We start from the raw sequence: 14,827 nt of genomic DNA on the forward strand, positions 1-14,827 counted from the left end.
ATCCTGCCTGCAAATTGGATTTTGCACTCCAGACACTTTTGTCTGCACCATAAACGTTAATGGGGGTGAAAAAACTGCTGAATAAAACTGAAACCTTTTCTCGCTGCATAAACCCAAAATATTTAGACAGAGACGGTCATTTTATAGTTGGATAAGAAGGGGGCGATTCCTCAGTTTAAGTGTATTTGTTTTCACACGGAGCCATTGAGTCCCACAAATCCAGGCTGAAGCAGAGTCATTGTTTAAAAGGGAGCGTGCAGAATAATATTGGCTTCTCTCGGCTGCAGCTGCTACATTCACAATCGTGGCTCTAATTAACGACTAAAGGATACTGGAACATAATACATGTGTTTTTCCTCAGACGCCATGAATTAAGGCAATATTCTACGAAAAGATGGGCTAAATTGTGACGAGTGGCGTTCAGGGACCTGCGTTTACATGCAGCATGTGCCAGATTAGTTCGGTTTAATAGGATTACGCACATACTGGCATTTAGGTTTGCGACTCACATTCGTAATAGCTACGAAATCGAAAGCCCAGCGCGACTGTTATGATCTCCTGAGATTCCTGGAAAACGAGAGATCTTTTACAGCTCAGATCAAACACGCAGCAGCAGCAGCAGCATCCTACCGTTTGCCTGTGGCCCGAGTGTGAACAGAATTACATAACCCTGGCTGGCCCACACCACCTTGTGGTCACAGATGAGTCTGGAGTTTGTTACATGCAGTTCATGTATACATTATGTCAGTAATGAATAAAGCAGCCCATGTTGATCATAGACTTTATTAGACATATGCATGTTTAGTAACATACTCATTTTCACATTATATAGCTACATTGCATATAACATCAATTGTTTTACACGTAATTCAATAATCCAACTATGATGTACATTATGGTATATCTTGTTTTCAAAAACCTCAGCTTGATTTCTGCACTTACATTTAGGATATTTTAAGTCTGACAAGCATCGACTGAGTCAAGTTCGCAGGGATCCACTCTTTTCACAATGATTATACAATGCGTTGAAAACCAAACTAGCAGTAACAAAGAAAAGTACATTCACAGTCAAATATATTCACCACAAATGATGGAAACCTCTCAAAAGGAAAAACTAATCTGAATATCAAAAACACAAGTACATAAAATTATTATTTTTTTATCTTGCATCTGTGCCACAGTCCATCTTGTCCATAAAATGGGAAATGGGTTTCTCTTAATATGGCCAACAAGCTTCTGAGTGACAGTAACTACACTTCACAAAGTTAATCATCCATGCTGATTGTGATGGCTCATTTTCATAAATTACACAGTCAGTGTAACGATGACACGAGGCTACTCCTACTGATCCGCGCGGCAGCTGGCGACGCCGCGGTCGCGTACCGACACTTTTTAAAAGAAGACCGGCATCACTAGTGCTCACGCAGCAAACGGAGGCGAGTGAGGAGCAAAGAATCCAATGGAAAAGGAAACCGATAGGACACGAAGAATACCAACAAGCACAAATAGCAGCGAGGGGGGGTAAATGTGACGATCCGGATCACTCTGAGCTCTGTACAACACAACTATTGAGTCTGACCAGTCACAGAACAACATTCACACGTTTATGCACCATTGAGCACAAGGGGTCACTGTGGCTACACAAACAGACTGAAACACAGGCAGCGTGGAGAATCTGCAGGGGGGATTCAGGACTTCTTTATACTTTTGGCTATTGGGTCTTCTCTAGAAAGCATGATATTGCCGTACTACGTTGACATTCAAATGGAAAGCGCTCCTTCTGGAAGACGTTTGTCGAGCCTTGAAACTGAAACGAAAGCTCTCCAGTAACCGTAAGGTTGTGTACTGGTCTGGAGTGAGTGTTGATCAAGAAGCAGGGAGCAGTGGCAGGGTTTTAATGCAGAGGTGCCTGTACCATTCACTTTACTGTGTACAGTAGGTGAGCCGCATATACAGTGTGTAACATTCCTTGGCTGAGGTTTGCTGTGGAGCGTGACGTCTCCTTATAGACTGTGAACCCGTTAAAAACCGAGAGGCAAATGTGGAAACGGAGGCTCTGCTACTTCCCACCTGACCCTGACACAATCCACCGAGCATCAGGCATGCAGCAGGTTCATTAGGTTACCTCATTACATTGCTTTGAAATGATTGCACCATGAAAAAGGAGTCTATCGGTGACCTAACAGCTCTGCACTGGGCCTCGGCTCTGTCCTACTGTATTGCACCCGTCACAGACGGGGCTGTTGCTTTTGTTGCTTTGTCAAGTGACAGATGAACAAACCTGAGAACACAGACTTTGTACATCAGTCAGTGACCATGTCACTGTATTCAAGTATCATTTTATTAGTCTTTTTATTTAGCATACTGTGTGCAAGTGCGTTTGAAATCATAAAAACATTCTAGCTTGGCGACCCCCTTTTCCCTAAGACCCTCACCCACACAAGTGTCACAATCAAGTGGACATCCCTGAGACAGCTCCATTTGATCTGACCGCCCTGTCTGTGTAAGGCATGCGTCGAAAGGTGGACAGCTTTTGAACTTGTGCAATAGAACGAAACTGGAAGGAAGGTGGCAGCAACAACACACTCACAACACCTACTGGACTACTGGACTGGCGGGCGGGGGGGGGGGTTCAACTACGCGTGACGACACAGTTACAAGCGCCAATGTCAGGGGTTGGGAGATGCAACCATTGCCTCCTGTCAGCATGCAGCTAAGTCTCCATTAATGTGTCCAACGGCTCAAACAGATCTGGCCTAAGCTAACACCGGACAGCTATGAGTTAAGCACTGTACAAAAATTATTAGAGGAATATTTGCTCTAGTTTCTCTTCAGAGGTCAAACATTTGCATCGTGAGATTTTTGCTGTAGAGCTGCTGCTTGTACCACTTAATTTTATTAGCAGCTCGTTGTCCAAAACGCAGGAAGGAAAGCCTTTATTTTTAGAAAAGAAAATTAAATATAGCCTTGAGTCCACTCCCACTTCACTTCAATAATCCTTGTGCAGCTCCCTGACTCATCCGGTTGATCTGTGAACCATCAAGACGCGAACGCAAAAGGTCACAACGACGCCACGGCACCGACGACGAGTGGGAGCGGGACGGTGTGGTTCGTGTTTCTGTGTGTACGGGTGCTCATGCATGTACGGGCGTTTGTGTGGTTGCGTGTGCGGGTGACTGGCGTGAGGTGAGGAATGTTTCAGACAACAGTGCCTAAGGTTCACGCGTGTTGGACTTTCTTTTTTTTTGATAAATTTAAAAGATTTGAACTTTTTAGGCAGTGGGTGCCAAGTGTGTACACGTGACGGGGTCCATGTACATCAGTTGACGTGTTCCTGTTGGTCCAAGTTCTTGGGGGGAAGACGCAATCTGTCCTTCAGTTTGCCTGTCCATCTGTCTGTCAGCAGAAGGAGGTGTGGGAGGGGAGTGGGGTGGTGGTGGTGGTGGTGGAGGAGGAGGAGGGGGGGGGGGGGGGGTCTTATGCCGCCTCAGTCAGAGAAGAGGCTGGCAAAAGATTTGCGTAGATTGCGTATGGTTTCGGCCTTCACCTCGTCCTGGCTAAGGCTGGCCCGCGGCGCTGGGGTTTCTGGAATGTTGAAGGTATTGGTAAGAGACTGGGATTTGCTATAAGGGGAGGAAAAGAACGGTAATAGAGCAGAGGGAAAGGCTATTAAAGTCATGCAGCAGACCCGTGGAATGAAAAGACCCCGGAGCGCGGCAGCAGGACAGAGGCCGGGCGGAAATGATGCGGCCGCTCGGCATCGCCTCATCATTTCAAGCTGGCGCTGATATGATATGAATAGTGAACGTCCCTCTGACGTGAAGCACGTTTTAATTAGGGATCGACACGGTGTCGAACCTGATAAGATGAGAAGCCAACATAAAGCGTTCAACAGCTGAATGAAATAAATGAGTCTGTACACTTTATGTACACAGCATATTGATATTTTATCATTTAAAATGTACGACTTCCTCACTACCTAATAAGTAGGTGCATTATGTCAGTTTGGACAGTTCTTTCCTGTTCATACAAGAATTCAGAATCTCATCTCTTTTAACCCATGTGGCTGATGTTAAAGGTCTATGATGATCAAACATAACAGGTCTGCTTGTATCTGCTTAAGGAGGACAGTAAAGAAAATCCATAACCTGCATCATGCACGTTCTCATGAATCATTTGCCACTGAACAGATTTCCAATGAGGCATGCGTGTTTCGATGCATGCAAAATGCGAGAGAGGGGATCTGTTCAGGGCTCTATGTTGCATTCACTCTGAAAAATGAGTATTTTTCCTTACTTTAGTTGAGGCGAGCCGCCCATCGCCGGGTTGTCCTGACTGGGCTTCTGCGGGGGCTGGGGCTTCTGCTGCAGCGGGGGCCGTCCTCCAGGGGCAGCGGGTCGGGGCTGCTGGGTTGTGGGGGCGGCGGCCCTCTGCTGCTGTGGCCCCCCCTGTGACGGCTGCCTAGGGGGCTGGGCAGGCCTCTGCTGGGGGGGACCCCCCGCAGGCTTCTGGCCCGTTCCTCCTGCAGCGGGTTTCTGCACAGACTGCTGTCTGGGAGCTTGCGGGGAACCTCCTTGACTTCGCTGAGAGGAGCCCTGGCCGGAAGGCGGCCTCTGGCCCTGAGGAGGCCCCTGGCCCGGGGCCCGCGGCTGGGCACTGGGGTCGCCTGCTGAGGGGCTGGCGGGCGATTTCTGGGCCTGCGCAGGCGGCTGGCCCTGAGGCTGTGGACGCTGCTGAGATGGGGGGCTTTGCTGAGGACCACCTGTACAGAGAAATGCATCCTTCACATTTACATGTTAAGTAATGATAAAACGCTTCATGCTTCAGTGTCAAATGTTTTATTCTACCTTCGTGTTTATTTAAGGTTCCTACCTTGAGGAGAGGGGCGCTGTTGAGCCTGGGGTACTCTGGGCTGTGAGACAGGTTGAGGAGACACCGCTTTCTAGAAGACAAAAGTTAAAAAAAACATAAATCAAATGTTAAATGAGAAAAAATAAAATTATTAACTGTAATTGGCCTTTTTCATTGAAATTATTATTCATCAGAATTATATCATAAATGTACGACAGGTCTGATCCTACAGAGTAGGAGTAAGTATCATGCATTACATTGTGAGTTGAGCCCCTGATGTCCTTTGATTTAATCTTATTCAAATCATTTAGACTGTGTGGTTTTGCGCTAACATTTTGAAGGTTGGGTGTGTATAAATAGAGCCGACTCCAGGTGTGGGGTCGGAGCACCTGTGCCGGCTGTCCTGCTGCTGCACGGACTGCAGCGGGGCTTGACGTTCGTGGAACTGTCTGGTTCATCTTAAACACCACCAGTTCTGCGATCTGAACACGATCCTCGTCCTGCTGGTCCCCGATCAGCGGCATCGAACAGTCATCAACCTAAAAACGCGCGCAGGTAAATATTAAAAAAGGATACATAGAAATAATATACAGAATCATTGATCAATGTCTCCATAATATGTTCATTCCTTCCGGTACCTCTATAATGTAGTCCTTGCCATCCTTCCCATGCAGAGCCTCCACAGCACAGATGTCTAACCCTCCAAAGATGTCAGCGCATGAGTCCACCCACATCCTGTATCTGAAATAACACGTACGCAAAGCTATAATAGCGCAATGATACATCAGACTGTGGTTTACAGTTCCACGTTTAATCTGCATTGGTGTTCTTACTTATCTGACATGGCCACCTGTTCAAGCATGGATGAACCCGTGTTGGTTTTCCAGTTACCAGAAATTGATGTTCTCCTGTTAAGTGGAATGAACATTGTTCAAGCATGTTTGAATCCCGAGTACCTACGTTCACCCTCATCATCCAGAGAATGGAGGCCACTCACATGTAGGCTTTATAGTTGCTGCCGATCTTCTGGATGCGCACGTCATACTTTGCGTCAATGAAAGGCTCAGACGTAGCGTAGGTCTTGGTCAGTGCCACGACGCTGGCGATGTCTTGAAAGTCGTATTGATTGTCCACTTTCACCTGGGGTCAAAATACAGGTTTGGTGACTCGCGGTTTCCAGAAATGTGCGACTCACGTTGAACTCAGTGCTCCACCCCTACCTTTCCCATTCCTGAGTGAGCGTGGCCCATCTTCACCACTACGGGGAACCGCGGGGAGGTGATCTGGAAGGAGAGCAGCGCCACACGCTCAGACGTCGCAACAGTCCAACTGACAGTGATGCATGCAGCCAGATTCCTGATCTACTCCTGCAGGAAACCCTAGCTCGTGCTGATCCCTTGAAAGCCAGCCCAGTGCTGTCAGCCTGTGACTGCAGGGGTGGAGGTGAGATGAGCCCCACTCCAACTGCTCTGACACTGACTTGGCACCGCAGAGATCAATGAACTCAGCCTCCACCAGGAAGCACAAAAAAAACCCAACAAGATCTCCAGTCACCAGAAAGTAATATTAGGTCTCAGCTGCTACATGAGATGGAATATTGACGTGGAAGTAAATTACGCCCATGTGACCTGGTTGTGTTGTGTCTTTTTAAGGGTTGCTTAGCATGATGGCAGGCTCATTAGCGCGAGTGGAAAAGGGGGCGGAGACAGAAGACGCCAGCAGCTGGCGAAGGACTCACCATTTCCTTGTGGTTGGGATAATAAACCTGCTCAATCAGTGGGAACTCCTCCGGGCCCAGTTGCTTGTGAAGTCTAGACATCTGAGCGAACTGAAACGCACACACAGGCAGCGGACGCAGCTTTACATGACGCTACTCCATCGACTTGAAAGAGGACGACACAACAGCAGTATTCAAATGTAGAAGCTCATGACGACCACTCCGCTAATGACGGTTCCACTTTCCTGGCTAACGTCAAGATAATTCAATGCAGCATCAACAAATGGAGCAAATTTGCCAGAATGTCCCAGTATGACACCAGCGTTTTAGCCAGGATTTTTTTGGGCTGCCTTTGCAGAGCAAGGCCCGGGTTCTCAGTGAGCCTGGCTCGCCTAATAAAACGCTGTAAAACCTCATTGCGAACAGAAATCGTAAGTCAAATATCACCCACCACCCACGGTTTGTCACAGAAATTGTAGACCGAGTGCAAAGAGTTGACACTGGGCAGCCCGGCGTACTGCAGTCCGATGACCATGTTCCGGTGGTCCCCGTTCTTGTCCATGCTGAAGGCGTGTTGCCGAATCAGCACAAAGTCTGGTTTGACGGTTCTGGTGCACGAGAACAACGGATCAGCACCTAAGCACATGAAGGGGAACCGCTTCGCCCTCCCCGTTCTCTCTACTCACTTAGTGACCTTGTGTCCATTCCTGATGGCATCGATGTCCACGCTGTACGAGCCTGCAGCGTTCGCCACCAGGTTGATTTCAGAGAACTCGGCCTAAAAGGTTCAAATTGTTAGAGCAATTATTCAGAGGCGCTTTTATATTGGCAGTGTTTCTCCTGTTAATGAGCTACAAGTAACACATTGAAAACACCGGCGCGTCTTAAAGGGATAAAAATAAAAAGAGGCGGAAAAGCTGGAGGCACGGAAGAACTGCTAATGAGTGGATCGCAGCCATGAACACATACAGTACTCAGTAGTAGTAGTGAGTAGAATCAATGAACATTCCCTATGAAGCGACATCACTGACCACAACGGCCACTGCTCTCGTCTTAGGCTTCGCAAACAATTCATGTATGATAGAATCCAACATTCGTCTTTGTCTAGAGACGATTGAACCCTTTCGGTTTCAGCAGAACGCATTGAGAAAGATAGATCAGAATGTTCTCTGTTCTCCTGCCTGGAAGTAACAGAGCAGAGGCAAGAACCCACCTGTTCCACCTTGATGTCAAATTCACCGTGGACCTTCCGTCCTCTAAACACCTTCACCCTGAATGTGAGATAAGGGAGACAGTTGCATGATCTGGACCCTGGAGAACATCCTGACACGGAAAAGTACGTGAAATCAGCAGGAATCAAGGTGACTGTAAACACACTCTACTCCGGCTCATGAAGTAGAAGTATGGACGCCTCCTGCGTGTTGTGGCAGAGCAGCACCTGGACTCTGCTGTGGGAAGCTGGGTTCAGGTGAGGAAGCCGGACTGACATGTTTGCTCTGAATGCATACGTGGTGCTGCCGGTCACATACATGTAGACTAGTCCACGGTTTACAGCGTTTTACTCGCTGGGTCCAAGCCGGATTGATGAAATCGCTGATGAAAATGGCTTCTCTCCTGTCCGGGTGCTGCGCCTCTGAGTCGCCACCATGCAGGTGTATCCGGTGATTCGTTTGACCCCCCCCCCCCCCCGGTTCCGGACCCCCGCAGCCCCCGCAGTCTCCGTCTAGACGGGGCGCACTTACCAGTCGGTCTGCTGGTCGTCGATCACCAGCAGGAGCTTGGCGCTGCTGGAGACTCCGGCCCGGTCCGCCGCCTCGGACAGGGTCGCCGCAGCCGCGGCCGTGGTCTGTTTGACGGCGTTGGAGATGGACGAGAAGAAGCTGGATCCTCCGCCGCCGCCGCCGCCGCCGCCGCCTCCTCCTCCCACCGGCGGCTGCTGGCTGGTGGACTGGCGCCTCTCGGACGGCCCGGGCGACACTGCGGGGCTTTGCTGCGGCGGGTCGGGGCGTTGGAGATCGGTCATGTAGCCATTGGGCAGGTTGGACATGAAATTGCTGTCCGACAGTCGTCGACGTAGGTAGTTCATGGTGGAATTATTGTGAATTAAAACGACGGACCGGGGTGCGCGAATATCCTCCAAGCGAATGCGACGGACACCTTTGCGATCCTACGGAGGAGGAAGTCTCGAGTTATTAATTATTTTAGATAATTGTAGAAATCGTGACTATGGCACGGGCTAATGTGAAAAAGTATCACCCAGCCCGCTGATGAAAATGGCCCCAAGACTGATTTCAGTGAAATAACCCAATTCGCTGAATTATTCATGGGCTAATTTAAAGCGACGCCTATATTGCTCTGCTTTCGGGGGGAATAAGGCGGATCAGTGGCGCCTACCTGGGAGCGTGCGACCCGATCCGCCCCGGGGATGAGGTGGTGGTTCCTTCTTATTAGCCTATTTGTCACCGCCGAGCCAGCGCATAGGTGACTCTCGTGTCCTCTGTGCAGCCAGGGAGGCCATGCATCGGGTCGAAGCCAGTCGAATTACAGATGCAGTCCTTCCTGCATCACCGCCGCTCTCCCCGTCCTCACCCTCAAGCCCCAGTTTTTTCCGACTGCCCTGCGTCACTCCCAGTCATCCTAAGGGAAGGGAGCCTGCCAGATGGACCACAGTCAAGTAAGGCAATGTGCGGACTACATTTTCCGGAAGTTGCTTTCAAAATAAACTGCACTTAATTTCTGCAGATTTGTCGATTTGTGTGTTAAAATCGAAACGACTTGTTAATAAATCAATATTAAACAACCGACGAGAGCCCTGCCTCCGAAATAAAATCAGCTATTCTTTACCGTATGGCACATTGCTACACTTCCGGGTTTGCTCTGCTCGTGATTGCATGCAGTACCTTGACGAGCCTTGCTGTTGGGATATGAGGGTGGTGCTGATGAGAGCAGTGTGACAAGGGCGTCGCTCTGTGCCAGACACGAGCCTGCTGTTGACTCCACGGGGCGCATGTGGGTGCTGCTGGGCTACGGCACCCTGCTGCGTTCACTGACACTGCAGTGGCACTCTTACTAATTGTCTTTCAGACGCTTCACAGTGTGTTTTTATTTTGAGTATTCGGCAGGGTTGCGCCGTCTGTTGGACATGTTTAGAGCCAGAGATCAACAGAGGCCCCCTGGGCTCTACTATAGAAACTACTGTGATGGCAACTGAAAGGTGTTTACATTGGCCTCAGATGCTGTGGGTCTATTTACTCAAGCACAAACTTTATTATTTACAAAAAGAAAACAAAAAATGATTTGCATATGTGATGTGCTGTGCACATGAATAGAACAGTTTTACTGGGGGGAACAGCAAAACACAAAAAGCTAAATAAAACATAAACAGCAAGCATTTTTAGTTTGTAAATTAAAACTACTCACAATGGCAATTATTACCTTCAGGTAGTTCACATACTATATAAAATATTAAAATATCAGGGACAAATTAATATTTTCACCGTGTTTTATATTTGTATGAGTCAACACTTTAGGGTTGAGCAGTATTTCTAATATAGAAGAAGCCTAAAGGAGAACACAGTGTTTCTTATGTGACTGCGGTGGTTCACACTCCCTTGGTGCTTTCGCAGTGTGTGAACGCCAGGGGTCAGTGTTGAGCTTAGTTAGATTCGTGGTCAGGGCCTTTTCATATAAAACTTTATAGTTTAACCAGCTGCTCTCAACCTGTTAAAGCAGCAGTCATTTGCAGTTTTATGACCGGATCAGGCAGCAACAGAGACAGGAAGGTATTTTATTGGTTTCAGTTATGTCTTCATGTCATTTTATTCACATGTCCTAAAACATATAACTACTCCTCAAGACTCTTTTCATCCGTACCATCGGCACACGGCATCTGAGTGAGCGGCCTCCAAAAGCTTGTGGCCAAACTCGAGTGCGCTCAAGTGAAGTTGTTCTCCAGGCGGCAGCGTTTTCAGGACTTAGGAGCCTTTGTCTGGCCATCAACAAAAGCCCGTGGATTAGTGGCGTGGCAGGCCCGCAGTACGGCTGCGTGTACGAGCAGGTCAGTGGAATGAGTGGAGCTCCGGTGGGCCAAGCGCTCGGAAAAATGCTGTTCGGTGAGATTGCAGATCTCGGGGGGTGGGGTGGTATTGTTGGTGGAGGGGGGTGGGGGGGTGGGTTGCTGACAAAAAGCACCTTTCACCTTTTTTAAGAAAATCTAGAGTTGCTAAACTAAGAGTTGCTGATAAAACAGAATAAGAGGACAAAGACGCGCTTGTTTTTGGATCACCTTGAAATTAAAGCAGGGGGTGAAATGAAATCGCCCCAGTATCCTGTCTGGGGTACGACATTTAGCAACTGCACTGCGCAGTTGTGAGGCCGGCCTGCGTGTGAGAACACACCGCCTCCAGGACTATGACGCCGGGGGAACGAGGCGATCCGATTGGACCGACAGATCCCGGGGCAGGCCCGTGCGCCTGGAATCCCTGCCCTCACCTGATACTTTACCTGGCTGAGCTCAGACCCAGCATCTCATTACCTGTCCAATACAATCTACAACTGAGGCACTTTGTGTCCCGTAAGCAAGGCGCTCCTCTGCATTCGCGCAGACACAAAGAGACGAGGAGCCATGGCTGTGGCCAATTTCCAGTACATTACCCGGATGAGCAGCGGCTTTAAGGTCTACATTTTGGAAGGTGAGTTGATTTACCATCTTTCTTTTATTGCGTTCTGGTGATTTGTGTCAGTGAAGCCGCTGTCTGTGCGGTTCTGCTAAAACATTTTTGTGTGATATGTTTTATATGTTAAGGTTTGATCTCATTTTAGAGGTTTACTATTGTTGTGTGAATGATTTTATGCAACCGTGGATTAAAACAATCAGCTGATGATGAACGTCAAATGGAAGATACATTAACAAAGGTCACAGACTTTGTAAAATGGTTTGAGTTTGTTGTCATGAAGACAAACATAATGAACAAATGAATGTACTTAGGACGGCCCAGAATAAAAGGCTGATTACACAGAGCGGGACTGAAGAGCTCTCAGACTGAACAGGAAAAAGGTTCCTGTAAACTGTGTCGTCACTCGCCGCTCTGTGGTTTCTGTGTTGTTTGGCCATTAAATGTGATTACATGAGGCAAAGCAGAAGGTCAGGCGGCTTATTCCCTCGGCTAATGAGGAAGAAATAACCATGCCCGAGGCGTTAGAAAATCAGCATAGGTGTGGTTATAGCTGCCCCCACCCCCCTCGCGCGCGCGCTCTCTCTCTCTCTCTTTCTCCACAATGGCACCGTGTGAGAACAAGGAGCTCACAGGTGTTGAGAGAGGAAAAACGTGTATTGGAGCGCGCGACCTCGTTCTTTCGGCTTCGCATGCAAAACAGATGACTCCCCTTCAAAATGGAGTCGTTTGAATACAGTCGGGGAAACTTTACAGTGTGTGGACCGTGCATGCATTTAAAGAATGGCCTTCACACTTCCAGACAGCGCTTTGTTCCTCGACTGTATGCGTCTGTTGAGACAGTAGCAGGCGTTATTCTAATGGCGACCAAGTCTATTATCATCAATCACAGCACAAAGACACGCTTATAAGCACACTGAACACACGGAACTTGTCGGGTCCTGATCAGCGTTACACTCCTTTTTTATTCAGTACATTTGCGAAATCAGAAGCGTCTCGTTGATGTGTTTCAACTTGCGATGCTGCAAAAAAAAAAAAAAAAAACGTTCAATATGTGTGCACGCGTGCGTTCACGTTTAATGGGCCTTCTTCTCGCGCGAGCGTCGCCACAGCGAGGGGGTCCTCGCGAGGGTCCGTGGGAGACCATCGGGCGCGCGCACGTTGCGCGCGCTGCCGTTTGGACTGTGTGAACGGGCAGGACGCCAGCGTCGTGCAGAAAAACAACATTTACCGTTAGCGATGACTCTTGTGTAGTTTTGCAACGTTCACTAATCAGGTATATCGAGTTCTGCAGCTTAACAGTTTACAATTAACGGTGACAAAAAAACGTTTCCCACGAATAGTTGTCATGCAGGTTGATGTCATGGATCAAAACAAGCGGTTAGTCATCGCCGGGTGTCACACACCATCATCCCTGTACTAGAATAGGTCACTCAAGTCTCTCAGTCACAACCCTGCGCTCTGTTCATTGATGTCTTTGCTGTTGTTCAGGTCAGCCTCATCTCCGAAGCGAAGACCGATACAGACACGTCGCTAACGACCGGGTGCGCGCCCCCACCGTGTATCCAGTCAAGCGCAAGCGCGTCCACGAGAGAGGCCTCACACTGGAGGAAAGGTCGGTCACCAGACCAGTTACAGTGGCGAAACGTGTGAAATGAAATGCAAATTCATATACAAATATATATGTGTAATGCTGATTTCAGGCGAGAGCGGGCGTTGAGCAGAAGCGTGGGTAAAGCCGCCCACAGAGCGGCACCAGCCGCGGCTGCCGCCCCACAGAGCCCCTCGTCCTCATGGAGTCCCACCCCCAGCCCCACCAGCCCCCTGCCCGCCCACGTGTACTACGCCCCCATCATGGACCAGCCAATCGCCCTCATCAAGAAGCCGAGGAAGGACCCCGGCGGCACGGAGGAAAAGGCCAAAAGCGCCGCAGCCAGTCACATTCAGGTAAAGAACCGAACAGAGTCCCGAAAAGCTGCAGCGCACATGTAGCGTCACGCAGCGGCGGGACACTACGCAGCGCGGAGTCAGTGAACGCAGCAGGCCCGGGCTCGCCCGAGCTATGCGATCCAGCCGGATCCAGGGAGAAAATGTGAGCGATGGAGGGAGGAATGCCGCGAACAAGACTAAACAGACGACTCCGTCTTTGACCTGTTTCTGGCAGCGCGCCGGCGGCAGGCAGCGTGCGCGAGCGAACCCAACCAGTCCAATGGGTTCCACGTCTGTTTGTTTGCAAACCGAAAAATTCAACAGTGTTTTGTTCGTCGCGCAACGCGCAGTGCACGGAGCGAAAACAAAGTGTAGGTGTGGAAAACGTGCCCGAGGCAAAAAAAAAAAAAAAAAAAGTTGCTCCTCCACCTGTGACTTCAATAATTGTTGTCGTTCCAGGTGCGTCCGTCTGTGATCACCTGCGTCTCGTCGTCGGGGAGCCCCTCCTGCCGATCCGAGGTGCACGGAGGCCCCGCGTCAGGTAGGAGTCACGCGCTGCTGAATGAGCTCACGCGCCAGACGGCCCCTCCCTGGCTGTCACGCATGCATCACGCCGGCCATGATCGCCGGCGCTGCCTGACTCACCGAGGCGTGGATGTGGATCTGATGTTTGCCAATCGTCCTCTCCTCCTCAGCGGCCTCCTCCGGCGGCGGCGGCGGCGGCGGCTACGACCACGTGGTGGAGGAGCACTTCCAGCGGAGCCTCGGCGCCGACTACCCCAAGGCCCGCGCCCAGCAGCGGCTCTCCATCAGCGTGTCGGTGGACGACCACTTCGCCAAGGCGCTGGGGGAGACGTGGCTGCAGATCAAGTCCAAGTCGTCCTCCTGCTCGTCCACGCCCCCCAGCAGCCCCAGCGTCACCCACTCCCCCACCTACAGCCGCAGCCCCCGCCGCTCCCACAAGGAGCCCGGCGGCGGCTCGTCGTCGGCCTGCGGCCACTGGCCCGTCACCAAGACCTGAGACGACCCGGGGCCCAGGATGACTTTACGTTTCACGTCATGCAGCTCTGCCGGGATGGAGCCGCCGGGGGCCCGTGGGGAGAGAGCGAGCCGAGAGCTGCAGGATGGGAGTCGCCGTGGAAACGCACGGATGCAGGAGAATGTAGCGTTTAGGGCCACTCTGTTACATTTCTATCCTCTGTTGGTCGATAGCATTTATTTACCTGAGCTGGTGATGTGGGACGATTTAATCAGTCAATTAATAATCCTTTACATTTCCTTGATTCTGTGTCATTTGAATTCATTGTATTATATTTATGTTCTGATACAGTTGTGACCCTTGCAGGCTGAATGGCGCGTCCTTAAGCTGTACTATACTGTGCTTTTGCTGTACAGAGAATAAAAAAAAGGTCAAATCTGTCAACGCTTTTGTGTATTTGTCCTTTTTTATTGTTCAAAGGAAGCTAGGCGTCCTAGAAAGTAGGGAAAACGATGAGGTCGGGACCTCAGGGCCACCTTGTAACACAGGCAGGGCTGTGCCAGACTGGCTGGTGACTCAGCGAGCGTCTGCAGCGCGTCCGGCGTTCTGCGTGGAGCTGTGACCGCACACTGAGAAACGCCAGGACCATTTTCCAGTAAGTTTGAGGGAATGCGAGGC

General features: G+C 49.9%; 2 protein-coding genes across 4 annotated transcripts; one reads left to right on the top strand and one right to left on the bottom strand.

The window, feature by feature from the left end:
- Window positions 1-767: 767 nt before the first annotated feature.
- Window positions 768-10,041, bottom strand: syn1 (synapsin I). Of its 2 annotated transcripts, none has more exons than XM_029162488.3 (14): window positions 8,963-10,041; window positions 8,311-8,735; window positions 7,782-7,839; window positions 7,255-7,346; window positions 7,020-7,176; window positions 6,590-6,679; window positions 6,072-6,134; window positions 5,849-5,991; window positions 5,685-5,759; window positions 5,490-5,592; window positions 5,241-5,390; window positions 4,873-4,942; window positions 4,297-4,762; window positions 768-3,623 (listed from the first exon to the last, which is right to left on the bottom strand). In XM_029162488.3, exons 2-14 carry the CDS (start codon window positions 8,652-8,654, stop codon window positions 3,488-3,490), a joined length of 1,947 nt encoding a protein of 648 aa, XP_029018321.1. In that variant the 5' UTR covers window positions 8,655-8,735; window positions 8,963-10,041; the 3' UTR covers window positions 768-3,487. The 2 variants fall into 2 exon arrangements, with proteins under 2 accessions (XP_029018321.1, XP_029018322.1); XM_029162489.3 differs by having other exon boundaries at window positions 768-3,585; window positions 8,963-9,700.
- A 750-nt stretch (window positions 10,042-10,791) lies between these two features.
- vgll4l (vestigial like 4 like) lies at window positions 10,792-14,593 on the top strand. Of its 2 annotated transcripts, none has more exons than XM_029162490.3 (5): window positions 10,792-11,259; window positions 12,733-12,856; window positions 12,945-13,188; window positions 13,630-13,711; window positions 13,866-14,593. In XM_029162490.3, the coding sequence occupies exons 1-5, from the start codon at window positions 11,193-11,195 to the stop codon at window positions 14,189-14,191; spliced, it is 843 nt and encodes a 280-aa protein (XP_029018323.1). In that variant the 5' UTR covers window positions 10,792-11,192; the 3' UTR covers window positions 14,192-14,593. The 2 variants fall into 2 exon arrangements, with proteins under 2 accessions (XP_029018323.1, XP_029018324.1); XM_029162491.3 differs by lacking the exon at window positions 10,792-11,259 and adding an exon at window positions 11,321-12,621.
- The last annotated feature ends 234 nt before the right edge of the window (window positions 14,594-14,827 follow it).

This window comes from Betta splendens, chromosome 9, assembly GCF_900634795.4.
Source record: "Betta splendens chromosome 9, fBetSpl5.4, whole genome shotgun sequence".
In the NCBI taxonomy this organism is placed as follows: Eukaryota; Metazoa; Chordata; class Actinopteri; order Anabantiformes; family Osphronemidae; genus Betta; species Betta splendens.

What these genes read in the sequence shown, in the direction of transcription:
- syn1 (XM_029162488.3), bottom strand. Translation starts at nt 8,654, where the DNA reads ATGAACTACCTACGTCGACGACTGTCGGACAGCAATTTCATGTCCAAC. An exon ending in TTGACATCAAGGTGGAACAG is followed by an intron (nt 7,347 to 7,781) that starts GTGGGTTCTTGC and finishes TGAACCTTTTAG; the next exon opens with GCCGAGTTCTCTGAAATCAA. An exon ending in ACAGCGCCCCTCTCCTCAAG is followed by an intron (nt 4,763 to 4,872) that starts GTAGGAACCTTA and finishes TTCTCTGTACAG; the next exon opens with GTGGTCCTCAGCAAAGCCCC.
- vgll4l (XM_029162490.3), top strand. Translation starts at nt 11,193, where the DNA reads ATGGCTGTGGCCAATTTCCAGTACATTACCCGGATGAGCAGCGGCTTT. An exon ending in CCGCAGCCAGTCACATTCAG is followed by an intron (nt 13,189 to 13,629) that starts GTAAAGAACCGA and finishes TTGTCGTTCCAG; the next exon opens with GTGCGTCCGTCTGTGATCAC. An exon ending in GCACGGAGGCCCCGCGTCAG is followed by an intron (nt 13,712 to 13,865) that starts GTAGGAGTCACG and finishes TCTCCTCCTCAG; the next exon opens with CGGCCTCCTCCGGCGGCGGC.